Source organism: Bos mutus, chromosome 6 (genome assembly GCF_027580195.1).
Source record: "Bos mutus isolate GX-2022 chromosome 6, NWIPB_WYAK_1.1, whole genome shotgun sequence".
Lineage (NCBI taxonomy): Eukaryota > Metazoa > Chordata > Mammalia > Artiodactyla > Bovidae > Bos > Bos mutus.
Genome location: NC_091622.1, coordinates 26,545,413 through 26,571,623, shown reverse-complemented (window position 1 = coordinate 26,571,623; position 26,211 = coordinate 26,545,413). Strand labels below are relative to the sequence as shown.

The following is a 26,211-nucleotide window of genomic DNA, read 5'->3' as shown; positions in this document are numbered from 1 at the left end:
ATTAACAATTCACCTCATTAAATGAAGGTGAAATGTTCAGGATTTCAGGGCTTATTCCCCTAACACACATTCTATAGCAAAAAGTTTAACACTGGCCGACTTCCTTTAAATTCTTTGGTGTGTAAGAAACGTAGACTTATTTGCATTTTACTCTTAACCTGCCTAGGTTTCTTTCTTTCTCTGGAGGTCTCTGCTGCTAAGTCGCTTCAGTCATGTCCGACTCTGTGCAACCTCAGAGACGGCAGCTCACCAGACTCCCCCGTCCCTGGGATTCTCCAGACAAGAAAACTGGAGTGGCTTGCCATTTCCTTCTCCAATTCATAAAAGTGAAAAGTGAAAGTGAAGTCGCTCAGTCATGTCTGACTCTTAGCGACCCCATGGACTGCAGCCCACCAGGCTCCTCCATCCATGGGATTTTCCAGGCAAGAGTACTGGAGTGGGGTGCCATTGCCTTCTCCATGGAGGTCTCTGAGACTGTACAAATAAAAACTCAAGGTCATCTAGCTTGGCAAACACCCTCGGGGTGAGAGTTGGCTTCAGTGCTCTACTTGCCACTCTGGGTCCTTCCTTAATTTAGCTTGTGTACTCCTCCTCTCTTTCTAATTCTTGGAAGCATTCACAAATATCTTTTGTTTTTATTTTATCTAGAATTTTGGTTGTTTGCAGAGAAATGAGTCAGTACAGACACCAGTATGTAATAATACCATTCCAAATGCATACTCATTATAAAATCAGGAGTATTATTTCTACTTTTATTTAAAAATATCTTCACATCATGAATAAAAATCAAATCAATACAAGAATCCAAAATGAATAATAAATTTATCCTCAACCTCTCCCTGGTTCCAGTCCGAGAAATAATTCACACAATAAATAATAAACACAATTAATAGTAATTGTGTTTTTTAGTTTGAGGTGTGATTTTTTTCTTTGGATTTTACCATTATAAATTGAATATAAGGAAGGGCTTAATACTGTTATTTGTCAATTTTTGATAACATGTTAGCTCTGCACTATGAAACAAAAGACCCAACATATCCTACCGTCTCCTACTTTACACTTCTTGGTCTATTATTTTATTGATGATATTAAGGTTTCTAATATTTATATTGTTATACTATAATTAAGTCCTCTGCAATGTATACAGATTGATTTCAAATCAATCAATATAATTTCCTATCAAACCAAATAGTGCAGCCAAACACACAGAGAAGTAAATGAAATTCTGTGGTCACCAAACCCCTGACTTTGGAAGAATGTCCCAAGCATGAACTAAAAATGTCTTCTTTATTAATTTGTTTCCACTTTTCTCTACTTCATCCAGAAATTCTCAATTTATGTTCTCAATGTTTATGTCACCCTTCTCTTGTTCCCTTTTTTTTTTTTTTTAATTCTGCTGGACCATCTTCACATATGGGGATGTGGAATTACTAAGCTTTCCAAGCTCTTGCATGTCAGAAAATTATTTTCTTGTTTCATTTAATTGAAATTTTGGGTAGAAACAGAATCCTGTCAATATGTCCAAAATTATCTCCTCTTAGAAATTTTAGAAAATATTATTCCATCACTCCCTGCTCTGAAAAGTCTCTAATCCTGATGAGAAAGTGTTGGTAACAGTACGTTTCTCATCCCATTGTAGGTGACCCCATTAATTTCCTCTGGGGAAGCTTCAAGGGGATTTTATTTTTAGTCTTCTGAAAATGCAAGCGAATGCGAAAAAAATAAATGTCTTTGAAAATCTGTCTGTGGTATTTTGTTGAGCTCTTCTAATTGAAGACATGTCTTTATTCCCTTCAAGATAACTTACTGTTTTTTACATCAAATACTTCCAACTACCATCCTAGCATTCTGCTCCTGGAATGCCTAATAAACAGATGTTTGGCTTCTGTCTAGCTTCAATTTATCATATTTTCAATATCTTTGTCTTTTTATATTCAACTAATGCTTATATTGTAGTTTTTTTACAAAGTTATTTCATTGGGACCTTGTAAAAAAAAGGGAGATACAGACATATATGTGTACATATATGTTCTTTCATATGATACCAGAAGTCTGGGTTTTTAAATACCTTTATGCAAAACAGCAGAGACATTACTTTGCCAACAAAGGTCCATCTAGTCAAGGCTATGGTTTTTCCTGTGGTCATGTATGGATGTGAGAGTTGGACTGTGAAGAAGGCTGAGCGCCGAAGAATTGGTGCTTTTGAACTGTGGTGTTGGAGAAGACTCTTGAGAGTCCCCTGGACTGCAAGGAGATGCAACTAGCCCATTCTGAAGGAGATCAGCCCTGGGATTTCTTTGGAAGGAATGATGCTAAAGCTGAAACTCCAGTACTTTGGCCACCTCATGCGAAGAGTTGACTCATTGGAAAAGACTCTGATGCTGGGAGGGATTGGGCGCAGGAGTAGGGACGACATAGGATGAGATGGCTGGATGGCATCACTGACTCGATGGACGTGAGTCTGAGTGAACTCTAGGAGTTGGTGATGGACAGGGAGGCCTGGCGTGCTGCGATTCATGGAGTCGCAAAGAGTTGGACATGACTGAGCGACTGATCTGATCTGATCCGATGCAAAACTCTTATGTAATATATTGAAAATTAAACTATATGCATTCCTTCAAGACTGTGGCACATACATATATATAAAATATAAACATATAGGAGGTAAATGTTCTAATATTTTTATTTGATAAGAAAATTTTTAAATTAATCCAATTATTTTATCAATATGTTTGAGATCAATATTGATATATTGAAATCAATAATCTGAATTTTTCACTAGATACATATTATATACCCACGTGTTTGAAAGGTATTCTCATTTGTAGAAAGGATTCAAAATTCAAAGAATTCTATGTGACTAAACTATGTTGCTTTTTGGATAAACTGAATCCCAACCATACTTTTAAATGCAAGTGTCTCTTGCCAAAAAAAGAAAATACTATTTTAAAAATCTACAAACAATAAAGACTGAAAAGGGTCTAGAACAAAGGGAACACTCCTACACTACTGGTAACAATGTAAATTCACCATGAAGAACAGCATGGAGGTTCCTCAAAAAACTAAAAACAGAGCTACCATATAATCTAGCAATTCCATGCCTGGGCATATATCCAAGGAAAAACATAATTCAAAAATATACATGCACCCCAATATTCACTGCAGCACTATTTACAATAGCCAGGACATGGAAGAAACCTACATGTCCATTAACAGAGGAACAGATAAAGAGGATGTGGTACAAATTTCTTTGGAAGGAATGATGCTAAAGCTGAAACTCCAGTACTTTGGCCACCTCATGCGAAGAGTTGACTCATTGGAAAAGACTCTGATGTTGGGAGGGATTGGGGGCAGGAGGAGAAGGGGATGACAGAGGATGAGATGGCTGGATGGCATCACTGACTCGATGGACGTGAGTCTCAGTGAACTCCGGGAGTCGGTGATGGACAGGGAGGCCTGGCGTGCTGCGATTCATGGGGTCGCAAAGAGTCGGACACGACTGAGTGACTGATCTGATCTGATCTGGTACATATATATAAAATGTAATATTACTCAGCCAAAGAAAACAAAATATTGTCATTTGCAGCAACATGGATGGACATAGAGATTGTCATAGTGAGTGACGTAAGTCAAAGAGAGAAAGACAAATAGTATATGATATTGCTGATACGTGGATCTTTAAAAAAAGGCTAAAAATGAACTTACCTACAAATAAGAAATAGAGTTACAGATGTAGAAAATAAACTTGTGGTTACTAGGGATAAGGGGGGGGAGGGATAAATTGGAAGATTGGGATTAACACATACACACTACTATATACAAAATAGATAACTAATAAGAACCTAGTGTATAGCACAAGGAACCCTACTCAATACTCTGTAATGGCCTATATGGGAAATGAATCTAAAAGTAGAATGGATGCATGTATAATTGAGTCACATTGCTGTACACCTGAAACTAACAACACTATAAATCAACTATATCTCAATACAAATTATTTTTAAAATAAAAAGGAGTTTTCAAACACAGAGATAAAAGGTAAAAAAGGCAAGCATAAGTTAGGTAAAAACAATTGGCAGGCAACTCATCTTTCTCTAGAACAGATCTCTCGATCATCTTTTTTTTCATTACAAACATAAGGTGTAACATTTACATATACATTCCTACGCATTACCTTCAGAAATCTGCATTGGCTTTTCCTAGTAGCTATAATACTACAATAGAAATAACTCTGAATCCATTCTAAATATTCCAAAGCTTAAAAACTTTATAGAGGCTTCGTTGCTAAGTCATGTCTGACTCTTGCAACCCCATGGACTGTAACCTGCCAGGATCCTTTGTCCATGTGATTTCCCAGGCAAGAATACTGGGGTGGGTTACCATTTCCTTCTCCAGGGGATCTTACCAACCCAGGGATCAAACACTGGTTTCCTGCAGTGTTTTTTGTAGGCAGATTCTTTACCAACTGAGCTACCAGGGCAGCCCTAAAAAGCTGTATATTAGTAATAAATTACTCATGACATACTCAACAATGGATCCAAAGGTATGTATAACAATGACTCACGTGAGAATCACAGCACAACCCTCAAATTCCTCAAGATGAAGAAATAATTTGCTAAAACAATTATGAGAATCTCTTAAATGTCAAGACACTGCTAGATCTAATGCTAATTTTGACTCCATCTCTCAGATTCAGTCAACTAATGTTTTAGAAAAAAAACAGTCTATTCATGAATGACTCTTACCAAATTAATTTTATTTCTATAAATTCCTAAACATTCACAGCTGTATTTAACTAGGCTTGCATTTGTACTTCATTTAAATGAGTTCTTCCCATACTTGTAAGTTACTTCATCATTCAAAAACACAGTAAATGAACTCTTGGCATTATATACCCAGTAGAATTTTAGTTCAGCAAGCCATGCTACTTCTCTGGTTTGACTGGCTATACTTTAAAACCTGGTTAATGGTCCTATTTTGCTCTTGTCACTAATAACATCCTGTGATAGTCTAATTTCTATAAAAATTTATTTTAACAATATCTTACATACAATTCTAACTTTTTAACTTTAAATTTCACTTTGATCTTTTAATAAATTTAATTTGAATTAGTTAGTTAAGTATATAGTTTTAAACTTCACATACTTTCCTTATTTAAATTTATTCAATATTAGCTATTTATAAAAAAAGGGAAATTCAGGTAGCAAGGTTCACATCAACACAGTTTAAAATACAGATTAACAGGGATAAAAAATGTTGCTCAAGAGTCTGAAATTTCAAGAGAGATTCAAACTGAAAAGGGTAAATATTTGCACTTATGAGTAAACTGATTTGAACTTAAAGTAAATCTTCCACTTCACATACAAGTTGAATTTTCCTATTTGTCCTAAGAATGGATTCTCTCTGACCCTAAAGGAAATATTGCACATAATATTTTCTCCTGGAGCAATGCTAGACTTCTGATTAACTTCAAGAATTTCATTGAACTTTACAAATATAGAAGTTTCACACTAGCTGAAGATGTTACAGCAGGCCACCAGGTACCACTCTCAGGTCCTAATATAATGTATGTTACATAGTCTCCTCACGATTCCTAAATTACAAATACATTTGGTTAGAAAAGTGTTCTTACCATATCTGACACTTTAGTAGTTCTTTCTGTTCTTGACAAGAAAGCAGCATATCGATTAATCAAGTTGGGTAGTTCATCAGAAATTTCAGGGACCTGTGAATGCCAAAAATAAAAAACATGTTGAATGAAGAGGTATATATCGCTTATTTTTCTCAATACAAGGGGCGTGATAAATAACTCTGCAATAAGCTTATAGAATAAGATTCTGTAAAGCAATTATCCTTCAATTAAAAAATAAATTTAAATTTTAAAAATAATTTTTTAAAAATATGGCTATCATTAAAGAGAGACATTTATTTTTAAAATGTTTTAAATGGAATATAGTAAAAGAGTTTAACAATGAAACATTAAAACGGGAAAAGGGTTGATTATATGAACCTCTAGGAAAGTAAGATGGATCTGCATACATTATTTAAACATATTTAGGGGCAAATTACAACCTGATAATTATGAGTCAGGATAAGAATTGGTTCTGAATTTAACATTAGAGTATGGCTAATAAAGTGAAAGTGTTAGCTGCTCAATCGTGTCCGACCCTTTGCAACCCCGTGGACTGTAGCCCACCAGACTCCTCTGTCCATGGAATTCTCTAGACAAGAATACTGGAGTGGTCAGGAAGATCCCCTGGAGAAGGGAATGGCAACCCACTCCAATATTCTTGCCTGGAGAATCCCATGGACAGAGGAGCTTGGTGGGCTATACAGTCCATGGGGTTGCAAAGAGTTGGACATGACTGAGCAACTAACTCTTTGACTTTATTAGCTACACTCTAATGTTAAATTCAAAACCAATTCTTGTCCTGATTCATAACTAGCAGGTTGTAATATCAATAATATATAAGATATTTGGCCAATTATATAGTATTATTTGTTACTACCTGATTATTAATACAAGAACTAGAAATACATTAACAATAACTATTTAAATTGATTATGTGGCAATCCTGGATTAATAAATTTTCTTTTTTTTTTTTCTTTGCTATTATTTTCTCCCATTCTGAAGGCTGTCTTTCACCTTGCTTATAGTTTCCTTCATTGTGCAAAAGCTTTTAAGTTTAATTAGGTCCCATTTGTTTATTTTTGCTTTTATTTCCAGTATTCTGGGAGGTGGGTCATATAGGATCCTGCTGTGATTTATGTCAGAGAGTGTTTTGCCTATGTTCTTCTCTAGGAGTTTTATAGTTTCTGGTCTTATGTTTAGATCTGCAATCCATTTTGAGTTTATTTTTGTGTATGGTGTTAGACAGTGTTATAGTTTCATTCTTTTACAAGTGGATGACCAGTTTTCCCAGCACCACTTGTTAAAGAGATTGTCTTTTCTCCATTGTATATTCTTGCCTCCCTTTTCAAAGATAAGGTGTCCACAGGTGTGTGGATTTATCTCTGGGCTTTCTATTTTGTTCCACTTTTGTTCCATTTTCTATTAATATGATCCACACTTTCTTAAATATAATTCCTTATATTCATTGAAGATGCAAATTAATAGACTAGAGGAAGATGGTAATCTAAAATTTTAATTGGCAATTAGTTAATGCTTGTGATATTATACTCCTAATTTATTATACAATTCAGTCATTTGTATTCATTTAATAATTTAAACTATATAACCAACAGTAACATTCTTTTTATATACAAAAAGGATGAGGATTTATTTTCCTGTTTTTATACACATCACTATTTTTATTTCAGAATTTTATATTTGTATTTAATACTTCAGAATTTAACACCTAGTACAATAGTTACATATTTCTTTCTCTGCTCATTTTTTCAGGAACATTGATCTACTAAAAAATCCACCTCTCACTGTATCTTTGAAACTATATGCTTCACTATCATGAAGCTGGTGCCTCTCCATTCTTTTCTTCATGTTTCATTCCTGCATAGTCACTCAAAAATAAATAGGTAGTTTCTGTCACTTTCAAGAACAGATAAATCACACTTTAAATCTTGTAGAGATGTGAAATCCTTCAAATAGGGCATCTGAGCCAGCATTATTATTTCATGTGATTTTTAAATTTATTGAAACTGAAAAACAATCCACTTTCATAATAATTGTATTATTATCATGTATGTGGTATTAGAAATTATGAAATAAGTTCAAAAGCATTTTGTAATTTTTACTGTTTAAAGTAGAAATTAATGAGCCAGAAGAATGTATTACTCATTGAATGACTTTGGTTTTAGAGGGAATGTAGTTTACAGAACACTACAATTTTGTATTTTTACCAAATTAATCCATATAAAATATAACAAAATGAAAATGATTTTTTATTTGTTATAAATATGATATATTTGTTATAAACCCAGATAAAATATATATTTTTAAGTCTTCACAGGGCTGTGAATGCTTCCAAATCTAGGAGTTGTCAGCACAGACAAGAGGGGTTAAGATTCTGAAGAGGACAGAATCTCTGAAAGGTTATCTATCAATCTGCAGGTGTTTTTTTTCCCTGGGATAATTGCTGATAACAGGACAGAAAGAATCTGGGTTTAGACCTGGCAGAGGGCTGCTATTAAGGAGCTAGAAAATAAGTTTACTGTGGTCTTGTTGGGACACATGACAAAACTAGATTTGAAGTGCCTCAAAACACATGATTTGTTTTCCCCTTAAGATGTTAGCCTTGACAAACTCCTTTTCCTATTTGGAACCAGTCTGTTGTTCCATGTCCAGTTCTAACTGTTGCTTCCTGACCTGCATACAAATTTCTCAAGAGGCAGATCAGGTGGTCTGGTATTCCCATCTCTTGAAGAATTTTCCAGAGTTTGTTGTGATCCACACAGTCAAAGGCTTTGGCGTAGTCAATAAAGCAGAAATAGATGTTTTTCTGGAACTCTCTTGCTTTTTCCATGATCCAACAGATGTTGGCAATTTGATCTCTGGTTCCTCTGTCTTTTCTAAAACCAGCTTGAACTTATTGTCATCCTGTTTATTTAACTTCTATGCAGAGTACATCATGAGAAACACTGAACTGGAAGAAACACTAGCTGGAATCAAGATTGCCAGGAGAAATATCAATAACCTCAGATATGCAGATGACACCACCCTATGGCAGAAAGTGAAGAGGAACTAAAAAGCCTCTTGATGAAAGTGAAAGTGGAGAGTGAAACAGTTGGCTTAAAGCTCAACATTCAGAAAACGAAGATCATGGCATCCAGTCCCACCACTTCATGGGAAATAGATGGGGAAACAGTAGAAACAGTGTCAGACTTTATTTTTCTGGGCTCCAAAATCACTGCAGATGGTGACTGCAGCCATGAAATTAAAAGACGCTTGCTCCTTGGAAGGGAAGTTATGACCAACCTAGATAGCATATTCAAAAGCAGAGACATTACTTTGCCAACAAAGGTTCGTCTAGTCAAGGCTATGGTTTTTCCTGTGGTCATGTATGGAAGTGAGAGTTGGACTGTGAAGAAGGCTGAGCGCCGAAGAATTGATGCTTTTGAACTGTGGTGTTGGAGAAGACTCTTGAGAGTCCCTTGGACTGCAAGGAGATCCAATCAGTCCATTCTGAAGGAGATCAGCCCTGGGATTTCTTTGGAAGGACTGATGCTGAAGCTGAAACTTCAGTACTTTGGCCACCTCATGCGAAGAGTTGACTCATTGGAAAAGACTCTGATGCTGGGAGGGATTGGGGGCAGGAGGAGAAGGGGATGACAGAGGATGAGATGGCATCACTGACTCGATGAACGTGAGTCTCAGTGAACTCCAGGAGTTGGTGATGGACAGGGAGGCCTGGCATGCTGCGATTCATGGGGTCGCAAAGAGTCGGACACGACTGAGCGACTGATCTGATCTGATAAGATGTTAGCAAGGGGGTAAGAAGCAGGATAATGCTAAAAATCGAAGCTAAAACTCTGAAACACGGAGTCATTAAATATTAGCATCCAGAACATGGGACTGGCAGTGGCCAGCACATCCGGCTCACAGTTGAAATCCCCAGAGGACAAAACTTTATACAATGAACACACAACGTAAACTAAGTCCTGGAAAAACTGTAAATAACACAAACCATGATTAGATTAAGGTGATCTCCATTGACTTCTATCTGTTTTGCAGAGAAAAATGTGAAATCTTTCTATTAGAAGATAATACCACTTAAAGCCCCTATATTATACACTAAGTATTTAACATTCAATTTCCAACTATGTGTGTTCCATACTTTCTGTGTTGAAAATCATTTGCTCCTAGTGACAGAAGAATCCAATCTGGTTCAGTAATTCAGTGGCTCTGCTATCCCTATATCATCTACCCTACCCTAGGATTCTGGGAGCACAGAGTTTTAGTCATTGGACCACCACGAAAGTCCCCATTTTAATTTTCTTTACCAATTTTTACAATAAATTATTCTTCTCTTTAAGCTTCCTAGATCATATTTCTATGCTTCTCTTTTGTATTCATTTATTCAATTATTACTTCCTGACTGTGTACTATAGGATAGACATAGTTCCAAAGTTCTGTACATGCCCTTTTATTATGTGACAACTATGTTCAAACTTCCCCAATGTTTAACTTCTGTTTATATTCTATGTACAGCATATCCACATGTCTATTCTTTCCATATTTTCCACCTGAATTTTTAGCTACTTTAACTTTTCCATATATGCATTCTTTTAAGCTTTCTCAACTTTTGCAGTGATGAGAAAAATGAATAATTTTATTTATATATATATATATATACATATATACACACATTAAGATGTCTTTTTAAATCTGAACTCTGAATGAAGAAGAATATCATATAACATCACTCATATGTGGAATCTAGAAAAACGGTACAGGTGAACTTATTCCCAAAGCAGAAATACAGACACAGACTTAGAAAACAAACTATGCATACCAAGGGAAGAGAGGAGGGGTGATGAGTTGGGAGGTTAGAGTCAACATATATACACTGTTGTTGTTGTTGTTGTTTAGTCACTAAGTCACGTTCGACTCTTTTACAACCCCATGGACTGTAGCCCACCAGGCTCTTCTGTCTATGGGATTTTCCAAGCACAAATACTGGAGTAGGTTGCCATTTGCTTCTCCAGGGGATCTTCCTAACCCAGGGATCAAACCCCTGTTCTCCTGCATTGGCAGGTGGATTCTTCACCAGAATCATATATGTGTGTGTGTGTGTGTGTGTGTGTGTGTGTGTGTGTGTGTGTATACATTATTATGTATAAAATAGGTAACTAATGAAAACACACTGTATAGCACAGGAAACTACCCAATGCTCTGTGTTGACCTAAATGGGCAGGAAATCTAAAAAAGAGTGATTATTTGTAAAATAATTAATTTTAAAAAAGTTTAACATGCAGCAAACTGCATTGTCAGAATTTTACTCATGAAAGTGGTTTTCTGTCAACCTGTTAGGCTAATTTTATTTGTATCATCTCTTATCTTAGGAACATTTTTTCTTTTCTGCTGATCATTTTGAAACAGGGATTTTCTGTATTTCTTGTACATGTCTAACAATGTCCAGAATCTCTTTCTTTGATGATTCTTAACTTTTAAATAACATGATCACTATTTATAAAATTATTCTTCCCTTCTATTTCATAAATGAGTTCTCCTCTATTTAATTAAAATTAAGGTCAGAATAAGAGTTCCTCTATTGGCTTCCACTTCTTTCTACAGAGGTAAATTGTCAGCAAATCAAAAAATGAAAACTTTTTGCTTTCAATAAAATGATAAATCAAACAAAACTTTTATATTTACCCACATGAGTATTTTTTATACTCTGCATTACTTCATAAAGATCCAGATTTTATTGGGTAACATTTTTTCTGCGTGGAGGACTTTCTTTAACATTTCTTACACTTTTGTGGATAAATATTTCAGCTTTCATATATATGAAAAGGTCTTCTTTTTTATTGAGGTAGAGTTGACATACATTATATTAGCTTCAGGTGTACAATATAATGGTTTGATACTTGTACATATTGCAAATGGTCATCACAATATCAAGTTAACATCCATCACCACAAAGTTTTTTTGTGCAATGAGAGCTTTTTAGATTTACATAACAAGTTTCAAATATTCAGTATAGTGCATATATGCATACTAAGTTGCTTCAGTAGTGTCTGACTCTTTGCAAGCCTATGCACTGTAGCCTGCCAGGTTCCTCTATCCATGGGGATTCTCCAGGCAAGAAGGCTAGAATGGGTTGCTATTGCTTCCTTCAGGGGATCTTCCCAGGGATCAACCCACATCTCTTATGTCTCCTGCACTGGCTGTACATTACATTTCCATGACTTATTTTATACATAGAGGTTTTTAGAAAAGCTTTTCACTTTCTTTGCATTTTTGCAGGGTATTTGAGCCTGCAATTGAATTATAGGCTAACAACTATTTACTTTCTTTTTTTTTTAAATTTTCTTTTATTTTTTAACTTTACAATATTGTATTGATTTGCCATATATCAAAATGAATCCGCCACAGGTATACATGTGTTTACTTTCAATGCTTTAAAGATGTTGCACTGCTCTCTTCTGGCTTGCATCATTTCCAACCTGAAGTGTAGTGTCATTTTTAACTTCATCCCTCTTAATGTCACATTTACTTTTCATCTGGTTGTTTTTAAGAATTTATTCTTTGTTACCATTTTATTCAATTTGATTGTAATTTGCCTTGGCATAGTCCTATGATGCCTTTTTGCTATTTGTTGAGCTTTATGGATATGTGGTTTTAGATTTCATCAAAATTTGGAAATTTTCAGCCATATTATTTCTTAAAATTATTTCTTGTGCTTCATTCATTCTTTCTTTCCCTTCAAGGACTCTAGTTACACAATTAGGCCACTTCAAATATACCCATAGTTCACTGATAATTTATTCATCATTTTTTGTCTTTTTTTCTCACTGTATTTCATTTGAAGTTGTTTGTATTACTGTCTTAAGGTTAACTAATAGTTTTGTCTGAACAGCATAAATTGCTGTTAGTCAGAATGTACTTATTTTCATATGGTATACTTCGCATCTCATGAACTTCAACTTATGCTTCTTTATTTGTGACATTTCTCTACTTAATATTATCTATCTTTCCACTACCTCCTTGAACATATAGAATACAGCTATCAGTTCAGTTCAGTTGCTCATTCATGTCCGACTCTTTGGACTGTAGCACACCAGGCCACCCTGTCCATCACCAACTCCACGAGTTTACTCAAACTCAAGTCCATTGAGTCAGTGATGCCATGCAACCATCTCTTCCTCTGTCATCCCCTTCACCTGCCTTCAACTTTTTCCAGCTGCAGGGTCTTTCGAAATGAGTCAGTGCTTCGCATAAGGTGGCCAAAGTATTTGAGTTTCAGCTTCAGCATCAATCCTTCCAATGAATACTCAGGACTGATCTCCTTTAGGATGGACTGGTTAGATCTCCTTGCAGTCCAAGGGACTCTCAAGAGGCTTCTCCAACATCACAGTTCAAAAGCATCAATTCTTCGGTGCTCAGCTTTCTTTATAGTCCAACTATCACATTCATACATGACCACTGGAAAAACCATAGTCTTGACTAGATGGACCTTTGTTGGCAAAGTAATGTCTCTGCTTTTTAATATGCTGTCTATGTTGGTCATACCTTTTCTTCCAAGGAGTAAGCGTCTTTTAATTTCATGGCTGCAGGCACCGTCTGCAGTAATTTTGGAGCCCAAAAATAAAGTCTTCCACTGTTTCCACAGTTTCTCCACCTATTTACCATGGAGTGATGGGACCAGATGCCATGATCTTTGTTTTCTGAATGTTGGGTTTTAAGCCAACTTTTTCACTCTCCTCTTTCACTTTCATCAGGAGGCTCTTTAGTTCTTCTTCACTTTCTGCCATAACGGTGGTGTCATCTGCATATCCGAGGTTATTGATATTTCTCCCGGAGATCTTGATTCCAACTTCTGCTTCATCCAGCCCAGATTTTCTCATCATGTACTCTGCATATAAGTTAAATAAGCACAGTGACAATATACAGCTTTGACGTACTCCTTTTCCTATTTGGAACCAGTCTGTTGTTCCATGTCCAGTTCTAACTGTTGCTTCTTGACCTGCATACAGGTTTCTCAAGAGGCAGGTCAGGTGGTCTGGTATTCCCATCTCTTTCAGAATTTTCCACAGTTTATTGTGATCCACACAGTCAAAGGCTTTGGCATAGTCAATAAAGCAGAAATAGATGTTTTTCTGTAATTCTCTTGCTTTTTCAATGATCCAGTGGATGTTGGCAATTTGATCTCTGGTTCCCCTGCCTTTTCTAAATCCAGCTTGAACATCTGGAAGTTCATGGTTCATGTACAGTTGAAGCCTGGCTTAGAGAATTTTGAACATTACTTTACTAGTGTGTGAGATGAGTGCAATTGTGCAGCAGTTTGAGCATTCTTTGGCAATCCCTTTCTTAGGGATTAGAATGAAAACTGACCTTTTCCAGTCCTGTAGCCACTACTAAGTTTTCCAAATTTGCTGGCAGTCAGTGCAGCACTTTCACAGCATTATCTTTTAGGATTTGAAACAGCTCAACTGGAATTCCATCACCTCCACTAGCTTTGTTTGTACTGATGCTTCCTAAGGCCCACTTGACTTCACATTCCAGGATGTCTGGCTCTAGGCCAGTGATCACACCATCGTGATTATCTGGGTCGTGAACATCTTTTTTGTACAGTTCTTCTGTGTATTTTGCCACCTCTTCTTAATATCTTCTGCTTCTGTTAAGTCCATACCATTTCTGTCCTTTATTGTCCATAAGCCTCTTATCCTTCTCCATCAGAAGGCAGACAGATTGAAAACCACAATCACAGAAAATGAACCAATCTAATCATATGGACCACAGCCTTATCTAACTCATCAAACTATGAGCTATGCCCTGTAGGGCCACCCAAGACGCCCGGTTCATGGTGGGGAGTTCTGACAAAATGTGGTCCACTGGAGAAGGGAATGGCAAACCACTTCAGTATTCTTGCCTTGAGAACCCCATGAACAATATGAAAAGGCAAAAGACAGGACAATGAAAGATGAACTCCCCAGGTCGGTAGGTGCCCAATATGCTACTGGAGATCACTGGAGAAATAACTCCAGAAAGAATGAAGGGATAGATCCAAAGCAAAAACAACACCCAGTTGTGGATGTGACTGGTGATAGAAGCAAGGTCCGATGCTATAAAGAGCAATATTGCATAGGAACCTGGAATGTTAGGTCCATGAATCAAGGCAAATTGGAAGTGGTCAAACAGGAGATGGCAAGAGTGAATATCAACATTTGAGGAATCAGAGAACTAAAATGGACTGGAATGGGTGAATTTAACTCAGATGACCATTATATCTACTACTGTGGGCAAGAATCCCTTAGAAGAAATGGAGTAGCCATCATAGTCAACAAAAGAGTCCAAAATGCAGTACTTGGATGCAGTCTCAAAAATGACAGAACGACCTCTGTTCGTTTCCAAGACAAACCATTCAATATCACCCATAATCCAAGTCTGTGACCTGACCAGTGATGCTGAAGAAGCTGAAGCTGAACGGTTCTATGAAGATCCATAAAACCTTCTAGAATTAACACCCAAAAAAGATGTCCTTTTCATTATAGAGGACTGGAATGCAAAAGTAGGAAGTCAAGAAACACCTGGAGTAACAGGCAAATTTGGCCTTGAAATACGGAATGAAGCAGGGCAAAGACTAATAGAGTTTTGCCAAGAAAATGCATTGGTCATAACAAACACCCTCTTCCAACAACAAATGAGAAGACTCTACACATGGACATCACCAGATGGTCAACACTGAAATGAGACTGATTATATTCTTTGCAGCCAAAGATGGAGAAGCTCTCTACTGTCAGCAAAAAACAAGACCAGGAGCTGACTGTGGCTCAGATCATGAACTCCTTATTGCCAAATTCAGACTTAATATGAAGAAAGTAGGGAAAACCACTAGACCATTCAGGTATGACATAAATCAAATCCCTAACGATCATACAGTGGAAGTGAGAAATAGATTTAAGGGGCTAGATCTGATAGACAGAATGCCTGATGAACTATGGACAGAGGTTCGTGACATCATACAGGTGACAGCGATAAGAGACTATCCCCAAGAAAAAGAAATGCAAAAAAGTGAAATGGCTGTCGGAGGAGGCCTTATAAAGAGCTGTGAAAAGAAGAAAAGTGAAAGCAAAGGGGAAAAGGAAACATACACCCATTTGAATGTAGAGTTTGAAAGAACAGGAAGGAGAGATAAGAAAGGCTTCCTCAGTGATCAGTGCAAAAAATAGAGGAAAACAATAGAATGGGAAAGACTAGAGATCTCTTCAAGAAAATTAGAGATACCAAGGGAACATTTCATGCAAAGATGAGCTCAATAAAGGACAGAAACGGTATGGACCTAACAGCAGCAGAAGATATTAAGAAGAGGTGGCAAGAACACACAGAAGAACTATACAAAAAAAGATCTTCAACAACCCAGATAATCACAATCATGTGATCACTCACCTAGAGCCAGACATCCTGGAATGCAAAGTCAAGTGGGCCTTAGGAAGCATCACTACAAAAAAGCTAGTGGAGGTGATGGAATTCCAGCTGAGATATTTCAAATTCTAAAAGATGATGCTGTGAACACGCTGTACTCAGTATGCCAGCAAATATGGAAAACTCAGCAGTGGCCACAGGACTGGAAAAGGTCAGTTTTCATTCCATTCCCAAAGAAAGACAATGTCAAAGAATGCTCAAACTACCGCAAAATGGCATTCATTCCACACACTAGCAAAGTAAGGCTCAGAATTCTCCAAGCCAGGCTTCAACTGTATGTGAACAGTGAACTTTCAGATGTTCAAGCTGGATTTAGAAAAGGCAGAGGAACCAGAGATCAAATCGCCAATATCCGCTGGATCATCGAAAAAAGCAAGAGAGTTCCAGAAAAGCATCTACTTCTGATTTATTGACTATGCCAAAGCCGTTGACTGTGCGGATCACAATAAAGTGTGGAAAATTCTGAAAGAGATAGGAATACGAGACCACCTGACCTGCCTCTTGAGAAACCTGTATGCAGGTCAAGAAGCAACATTTAGAACTGGACATGGAACAATAGACTGTTTTCAAATAGGAAAAAGAGTACATCAAAGCTGTATATTGTTACCCTGCTTATTTAACTTATATGCAGAGTACATCATGAGAAATGCCGAGCTGGATGAAGCAAAAGCTGGAATCAAGATTGCCAGGAGAAATGTTAATAACCTCTGATAAATGTTAATAACCTCTGATATGCAGATGACACCACCCTTATGGAAGAAAGTGAAGAGGAACTAAAGAGCCTCTTGATGAAAGTGAAAGGAGAGAGTGAGAAAGTTGGCTTAAAACCCAACATTCAGAAAACTAAGATCATGGTATCTGGTCCCATCACTTCCTGGCAAATAAATGGGGAAACAGTGGAAACAATGACAGACTTTACTTTGGGGGGCTCCAAAATCACTGCAGATGGTGACTGCAGCCATGAAATTAAAAGACACTTATTCCTTGGAAGAAAAGTTATGACCAACCTAGATAGCATATTCAAAAGCAGAGACATTACTTTGCTAACAAAGTTCTGTCTAGTCAAGGCTATGGTTTTTCCAGCAGTCATGTATGGATATGAGAGTTGGAGTATAAAGAAAGCTGAGCACTGATGAATTGATGCTTTTGAACTGTGGTGTTAGAGAAGCCTCTTGAGAGTCCCTTGGACTGCAAGAAGATCCAACCAGTCCATCCTAAAGGAAATCAGTCCTGGGTGTTCATTGGAAGGAGTGTTACTGAAGCTGAAACTCCAATACTTTGGCCACCTGATGGGAAGAACTGACTCATTTGAAAAGACCCTGCTGCTAGGAAAGATTGAAGGCAGGAGGAGAAGGGGATGACAGAGGATGAGATGGTTAGATGGCATCACCAACTCAATGGACATGAGTTTGAGTAAACTCCGGGAGTTGGTGATGGACAGGGAGGCCTGGTGTACTGCAGTCCATGGGGTCGCAGAGTCGGACACGACTGAGCGACTGAACCGAACTGAAGTGAGGACTTCTCTGCAGTACAGTGGATAAGAATTCACCTGCCAGTGTAGTGGGCATGGGTTCGATATCTGGTCCAGGAAAATTCCAAATGCCAAAGGTATACAAGATCTTCAAAGAGGTAAATAATAAGACTTCTTTTTTTTTTTAGCCATACCACATGGCTTGTGAGATCACAATTTCCCTATCAGGGGCTGAACTTGCACCTGCACACCTTCAGCAGTGAAAGCATGGTGACCTAACCACCAGGGAATTCCCAGATAAGATCTATTTTTGAAAAAGAAATTATAAACATAGCTTTAACCAAATTAATTGTTGTTTTTATGCCATAATTGACCACATGTAAATAATTTTAACAATAACTGTATGGCTTATAACAATGAGGTACATATACCATAGGTAATTTTGTAAATTCTAAATTCTTCATATGAGATATAAATAATATAATTTTGGTATTCACATATTACCTTATAATCAGCAGGCCCAGGAGTAGTATAATCTTCTTTCTGAACCAGGAAGAGAGTCCGAGGAACAGAAGAACCAAATGCACTTTTCTTTGGTTTCTTCCAGTAAGTATTGCTAAAGTTGTCGATGAATGTATTGTTTTGGATATTATAAAACCCAGGACCTAGAATTATAAAGAATATAATATAAAAGCACCCTTTTAATTCTTTTAAACTTAGTAACTTTACTATTTATTTTATTGTATTGCATTTATTGAATGAGTCTTTAAATTCTATAGTGCTTTAAAGATTTCAAAAGTTTCACACACCTTTTTTTAAGGAATCTCCACACTGTTCTCCATAGTGGCTGTACTAGTTTGCATTCCCACCAACAGTGTAAGAGGGTTCCCTTTTCTCCACACCCTCTCCAGCATTTATTATTTGTAGACTTTTGGATCGCAGCCATTCTGACTGGTGTGAAATGGTACCTCATAGTGGTTTTGATTTGCATTTCTCTGATAATGAGTGATGTTGAGCATCTTTTCATGTGTTTGTTAGCCATCTGTATGCTGCCTTATGATCCAGCAATCCCACTGCTGGGCATATTTACACTGAGGAAACCAGAAGGGAAAGAGACACGTGTACCCCAATGTTCATCGCAGCACTGTTTATAATAGCCAGGACATGGAAGCAACCTAGATGTCCATCAGCAGATGAATGGATAAGAAAGCTATGGTACATATACACAATGGAGTATTACTCAGCCATTAAAAAGAATACATTTGAATCAGTTCTCATGAGGTGGATGAAACTGGAGCCTATTATACAGAGTGAAGTAAGCCAGAAGGAAAAACATAAATACAGTATACTAACGCATATATATGGAATTTAGAAAGATGGTAACAATAACCCGGTGTACGAGACAGCAAAAGAGACACTGATGTATAGAACAGTCTTATGGACTCTGTGGGAGAGGGAGAGGGTGGGAAGATTTGGGAGAATGACATTGAAACATGTAAAATATCATGTAAGAAACGAGATGCCAGTCCAGGTTCGATGCACGATACTGGATGCTTGGGGCTAGAGCACTGGGACGACCCAGAGGGATGGTATGGGGAGGGAGGAGGGAGGAGGGTTCAGGATGGGGAACACATGTATACCTGTGGCGGATTCATTTTGATATTTGGCAGAACTAATACAATTATGTAAAGTTTAAAAATAAAATAAAATTTAAAAAAAAAATTTAAAAAAAGTTTCACACACCTGATTTCATATAATCCCATAATAACCCTTTTACTTATCCCTGCCTCTGTACTCCTCGCCTCTGCCCTCTCCTCACTGGTAAACACTAGTTTGTTCTCTTTATCTGTGAGTCTGCTAATTTTTTGTTTTCATTCAGGTTATTTAGTTTGTTGTATTTTTGAGATTTCACACATAAATGATATCATACTGTACTTTTCTTCTCTGACATTTCATTTAGCATAATATCTTCAAAGTCGATCTGTATTGCTGCAAATGGCAGAAGTTCACTCTTCTTACAGCTGAGCAGTATTCTGGTGTTTATATACATCTTCTTTATAAACTGAGTAACCGTAGGCAATTTTTTTAGAAAGACTTCTCATATATTGCCGACAGGAATGCAAAGTGCTTTGCTACTTTGAAAAACAATTTGTCGACTTCTTACAAAGTTAAACTTATACTTACCATATGACCCAGAAATTCTACTTCTAATTATTTTTCCAAGAGAAGTGAAAACAAACCAAATGTCCATCAGCTGGTGAACGGATAAACAAAATGTGCTACACCCAAACAATGGAATACTACTCAATAATAAAAAGAAAATATAAATGCAACAACATGATTGAAACCCAAAAACATGCCAATGAAAGATGATATACAAAATTCTAAATAATGTGTGATTCCCTTTACATAAAACTTTAAAAACAGCTACCAATTCTTTGCTATCCATGTCACTGAGAGAGAAAGTTTCATGCCCTTCTGTTCAATATGGGCTACCCTGGGTCATTTGACTGACTAATAGAGTGTAGCAGAAATGATGTCCTGGGATTTTCTGAGGGTCAGTCATAAGAAGTCTCACAGCATCCTATCAGGTCTCACGGAGCCCTGAGCTACTATGTCAAAAATCAACTACCCTGAGGCAGCAGTGCTGGAGCTATGCACACACTCTGAATGACATTCTCATCTGAACTCTGCCTTCTAGAAACCCCACAAACTAATGAGATATGACAGAAAAAGCATTTTTTAAGCCTCTAAGTTTGTCATGCAGCAACAGACAACCTATACGCTACAGTGTGTGTGCTCAGTTACTTCAGTTGTTTCCAATTCTCTGTGACCCCGTGGACTGTAGCCCACTAGGCTCCTTTGTCCACGGCATTCTCCAGGCAAGAATACTGGAGTTGGTAGGCATGCCTCCCTCCAGGGGATCTTCCCAACCCAGGGATCAAACCCACGTCTCCTGCACTGAAGGTGAATTCTTTACCCACTGAGCCACCCGGGAAGCTCTATATGTTATTTTTGTGTTATATTCTTAGATATATAAAGATTACCCACTGTAATCTAGTATATAAATCTAGTCTCTATATATAAATATATAATATATATAATAATTATATATAAATGTATATACTTATATATAACATATATTTTATATGTATATATAAAATACCCACTGAGAATACTAGAGCATATGATAGGACATCCCCCAAAATAAAATTTTAACAAAATTGAATATCATAAGTTACATTACTAGCAGTGACCACACAGTTAATATATTATATATGTTCATCTACCAAGAGAAAATTAGGAACTTTAATGAAAAAAGGAAAGCAATAGAAAATTATAACTAAGATATGTGATAAATTAAATTAAAATCTTACTAAAATTACACATTATTTTTATCTGAGTTTAGCGTATAGTCAGAGAAGGCAATGGCACCCCACTCCAGTACTCTTGCCTGGCAAATCCCATGGACGGAGGAGCCTGGTGGGCTGCAGTCCATGGGTCGCTAGGAGTTGGACACGACTGAGCGACTTCACTTTCACTTTTCACTTTTATGCATTGGAGAAGGAAATGGCAACCCACTCCAGTACTCTTGCCTGGCAAATCCCATGGACGAAGGAGCCTGGTGGGCTGCAGTCCATGGGGTCGCTAGGAGTTGGACACGACTAAAGCGACTTAGCAGCAGCAACAGTGTATAGTCAATGCTTAAAAAAAAATGTTGACTTAAATTAACAACACAACCCACAGAACAAAAATAATTGTACTTTCTGGTGCATCCATCTTGTTAAGAGTATTAAGTTACATCAAGTTAGAGTGGATACATATGAATTAATTTCCAACCTGGCATTTTCTCTGTCCTAGAGTCTTGTGTGAATCGAGCAGCACTTTGACCAAATGAGGTATTTTTCAATCCTAACGTTTTCTTCAAGGGCTTGAAAGCAGTTCGAGATTCATTGTATGTGCCAGGAGCTGGAGTGATTGATTTCATAGAGACAAACCTCTAGTGAAGAACAGGAAAATATGCCAGTTAGAAAGTAATGGTACATTTTGATATTTCATGACTTAAAAGCTGTCTTTTTAGTAATATAACATCTGGAGTTTATTTCTTAATGAAGTGAAGAAAATGTAGATGAATTAAGATCTTGCACCTATCAAAACATAAAATATATACTTTTAGTAAAATCATATGTATATTAATACAGTAATGCATTATATACTTTGCTAAGCCAGAAAGACTTTTCAAAGGACAACATCTCATTATGAGATTCAGATGATAGTGTACAGACAATTTCCACATCTAAGATATTCTGAAAGTTAAGATAATAAATAAAATCTATATGATCAAATACAGTTTCTTCTATGTAATAAAACTGTATAAATTGACAAAGTTCCTGAATATGTATATTCAATTAACACAACCATATTAGCTACCTTAAGAGAAAATCTTATAGATTCAAGTGGTACATAAATCACTTTAACTTATAACATTAATTTTTTTATATTATAAACTTATAATAAGCTTACTTGGTATATTCATTTACAGGGAAGCCTGGTGTGCTGCAGTCCATGGGGTCACAAAGAGTCGGGCATGACTGAGCGACTGAACTGAACTGACTAATTAAATATATCTATATGTAAACTATGAAGTCTTATGACATATAGCATTGTATAATTTATTTTTTAACTTTTTTATTTAGAATTTAAAATTTGGAATATTCAAAGTTATAAATAAAAATAATACAGAAAATTCCTGTGCCATATTCACCTACTGTTAATATGCCATTCACTTTTTTCATTTGCCCACTTTATTTCTGCTTTTCTGTTTGTATGTCCATTATTCCCTCTCTCTGTCTTTACACACACGTACACACACACACACACACACACACACACACACACAGAACTATTTAATGGAAAGTTACGTATGTTGTGTTGTGGCCAGCCCTTTCTCCCTAAATCCTTTGTGTGCATTTACTAAAAATAGGGATATTTTCCTACATGTATTTTCTTAATGTAGCAATAATATAAGACTTTTATTTAATCTACCATTCATATTCCAAATTTGTCAGTTGATCTAATTATACCTCTAATGCAATTTTCCCATCCAATACATCATCTAGTCTAGGCTCAGATATTGCTTTTAGCCTCCTTTCATGTAGAAACATTTCCAAAGCCTTCCTAAATACTATCTTATTATTTAAGTGCTGAGTACAATATTTTTAAATGGTAACATTCAACCCTGGCTGCATTTCTTGAGGAGTTTAAAAAAAAAAAATTGATGCCTGCCTGGGCCCTATTCTGGATCAGCTCCATCAACTCTGGGAGACAGGAAAGAAAGCAATTGGATTTGTAGTAAAATTTCCCAAAATATTCTAATTTGCAGCAAAAGTTGAGAAGCATTATTATAAAGAAAATCTTAGGTTTTAAAAATTACTAGTTGAAGACATAAGAAAATTCAATGCATTTAGATAAAATACCAGACAACTCCTTAAGTCGAAAACTTTTTAAAATAAGTATCCGAGAAACATAATATGTCTTTATTCCTAAAAAAAAAAAAAATTGTCTTCTAAGTCCACCTGGTTAATCAAATTATTGCTTTTTCAATCATGCTGCTGCTAAGTCACTTCAGTCATGTCCAACTCTGTGCGACTCCATAGACGGCAGCCCACCAAGCTCCCCCGTCCCTGGGATTCTCCAGGCAAGAACACTGGAGTGGGTTGCCATTTCCTTCTCCAATGCATGAAAGTGAAGAGTCAAAGTGAAGTCACTTGGTCGTGTCCAACTCTTCACGACCCCATGGACTGCAGCCCACCAGGCTCCTCCATCCATAGCATTTTCCAGGCAAGAGTACTGGAGTGGGGTGCCACTGCCTTCTCCGTTTTCAATCATAGTCATTAATAAATCTATCCATAGTCAACTAAACACTAACACTACCCTAGCAGGCAGTCCTGTTGGTTTTAACTCTTCCACATCTTTCACTTCAGAATCCCTTAAGCAAAACTGATATCATATTCCTTTTCATTTCTGAAAAATATATTTAAAATATTATAACCGATGCCAAGTGATGTCACATTAGGACTATATATTAGATGAACAGAACAGCATGAAAACTGAGAGTTCTGGTTGCAAAAATGTGATTTTTAAAAATGAAGGGCACACACAGTATCTCACACCCCTGCATCCATTCTGTTTTGTATCTCAAGTACCATCAAGCTGCTCAAGGCAGAAACCTAGTATTCATTCTTGATTCCTCCTAGTCCCTTACTACAACATTAACTCATTAAAAGGTCATGTTAATTTTGTCTCCAAAATATACCTGCAATCTACCTGTCTCCAAGGAGGTGCCTCTTAAGTACAATGAAACCAAAGTAGTCACGTGTAGTCATCTAAAAGTTAATAATCTTCCCTAGATAATCACATTTTACACAGTACAACTGGAGAAATATCACAACTACTTGATCCAGACAGTGCCACATTATAAAGGCCTGTTAGTATTATAATGTTCTTGCCTAAGAAATAGCTTCAGTTCAGTTCAGTTCAGTCGCTCAGTGGTGTCCAACTCTTCACGACCCCATGAATCGCAGCACGCCAGGCCTCCCTGTCCATCACCAACTCCTGGAGTTTACTCAAACTCACGTCCATTGAGTCAGTGATGCCATCCAGCCATCTCATCCTCTGTCGTCCCCTTCTTCTCCTGCCTCCAATCCTTCCCAGCATCAGAGTCTTTTCCAATGAGTCAACTCTTCGCACGAGGTGGCCAAAATACTGGAGTTTCATCTTTAGCATCATTCTTTCCGAAGAACACCAAGGTCTGATCTCCTTCAGAATGGAATGGTTGGATCTCCTTGCAGTCCAAGGGACTCTCAAGAGTCTTCTCCAACACCACAGTTCAAAAGCATCAATTCTTCAGCACTCAGCTTTCTTCACAGTCCAACCCTCACATCCATACATGACTACTGGAAAAACCATAGCCTTGACTAGATGGACCTTTGTTGGCAAAGTAATGTCTCTGCTTTTGAATATGCTATCTAGGTTGGTCATAACTTAGACACCTTCAGTTCAAGCCCCCTAAATATAGACCTTGAAGAATATAAAATGATTACTGTGAAATAGACTCTTGCATCACTAACGCCCTAATGGCAGGTTTAGACATGACCTATGGCTAGGCTCCAGAAAGCCTTCAGAACCTTCTCCAAAAGACTGGCGTATTCTTATAGATTACACGTTAACACTTCAAATATTCATTGTTGTTGTTGTTGTTCACTCACTCAGACATGTCTGACTCTTTGCAACCCCACAGACTGCAACATGCCAGGCTTCCCTGTCCTTCACTATCTTTGGAGTTTGCTAAAACTCATGTCCATTAAGTCAGCTATGCCATCCAACCATCTTACCCTCTGTTTCCCCCTTCTCCTCCTGACTTCAATCTTTCCCAGAATCAGGGTCTTTTCAAATGAGTCAGTTCTTCACATTAGGTGGCTAAAGAATTGGAGCTTCAGCTTGAGCATCAGTCCTTCTAATGAATATTCAGGACTGATCTCCTTTAGGATGGACTTGTTGGATCTCCTTGCAGTCCAAGGGACTCTCAAGAGGCTTCTCCAACACCACAGTTCAAAAGCATCAATTCTTCGGTGCTCAGCTTTCTTTATAGTCCAACCCTCACATCCATACATGACCACTAGAAAAACCATAGCCTTGACTAGACAGACCTTGGTTAGCAAAGTAATGTCTCTGCTTTTTAATATGCTGTCTACATTGGTCATACCTTTTCTTCCAAGAAGTAAGTGTCTTCTAATTTCATGGCTGCAGTCACCATCTGCAGTGATTTTGGAGCCCAAAAAAATAAAGTCTGACACTGTTTCCCCATTTATTTGCCATGAAGTGATGAGACCAGATGCCATGATCTTAGTTTTCTGAATATTTGGTTTCAAGCCAACTTTTTCACTCTCCTCTTTGACTTTCATCAAGAGGCTCTTTAGTTCCTCTTCGCTTTCTGCCATAAGCGTGGTGTCACCTGCATATCTGAAGTTACTGATATTTCTCCTGGCAATCTTGATTCCAGCTTGTGCTTCATCCAACCCAGAGTTTTTCATGATGTTTCATGACTGGTTTGATCACTTTCCAGTCATATACTCATTAGCAAAATATATTTAAACCCAGAGTAAAATTTCTTAAAAGATAAACTGAACTTTCACATATGCAAATTTGCTTAGTAGAAAATGTTTAATAAAAATTACAATTTGAATAGTAATCTCCGCAATATTCTTAATATTGTAATCTTACGTCATTTAAGTCTACCCACATTTTTGGCAATATGATTTCCCTAGACTATGTCGGTTCCCAACTTGTTTATATACCACTTTTCTTTTTATAATCTCCCTAACACCACTGAGTTTGTTGCTAGTGTCACCTTTTGCCTATTATCCTCTATCTGTGAAACAACTGAAGAACATTACCTGGGATTGAGAAAGAAAAGCAGGTGATGCATCATTCACATTTGATGTCACACTTTTATTCTTCTGAAATTGACTCTTAATGTCATATTTTCCTGGCCCTGGTACTCCCTAAATTACAGAAAGAAAAAGACATGCTCTCATTAAGAAAGTATCTATAGCACCTAAGGGAACAGTTGGTT

The 26,211-nt window shown here is 37.0% G+C and overlaps 1 protein-coding gene across 1 annotated transcript in view; it reads right to left on the bottom strand.

Moving 5' to 3' along the window:
* STPG2 (sperm tail PG-rich repeat containing 2) overlaps positions 1-26,211 on the bottom strand; it is a 629,653-nt gene that overhangs the window by 469,468 nt on the left and 133,974 nt on the right. Inside the window, exons 7-10 of the mRNA XM_070372927.1 lie at positions 26,033-26,140; positions 21,417-21,576; positions 18,081-18,241; positions 5,633-5,725 (exon numbers count right to left, since the gene is read on the bottom strand). Of these exons, the coding sequence (XP_070229028.1) occupies positions 5,633-5,725; positions 18,081-18,241; positions 21,417-21,576; positions 26,033-26,140 (522 nt within the window). The remainder of the gene's footprint in view (positions 1-5,632; positions 5,726-18,080; positions 18,242-21,416; positions 21,577-26,032; positions 26,141-26,211) is intronic.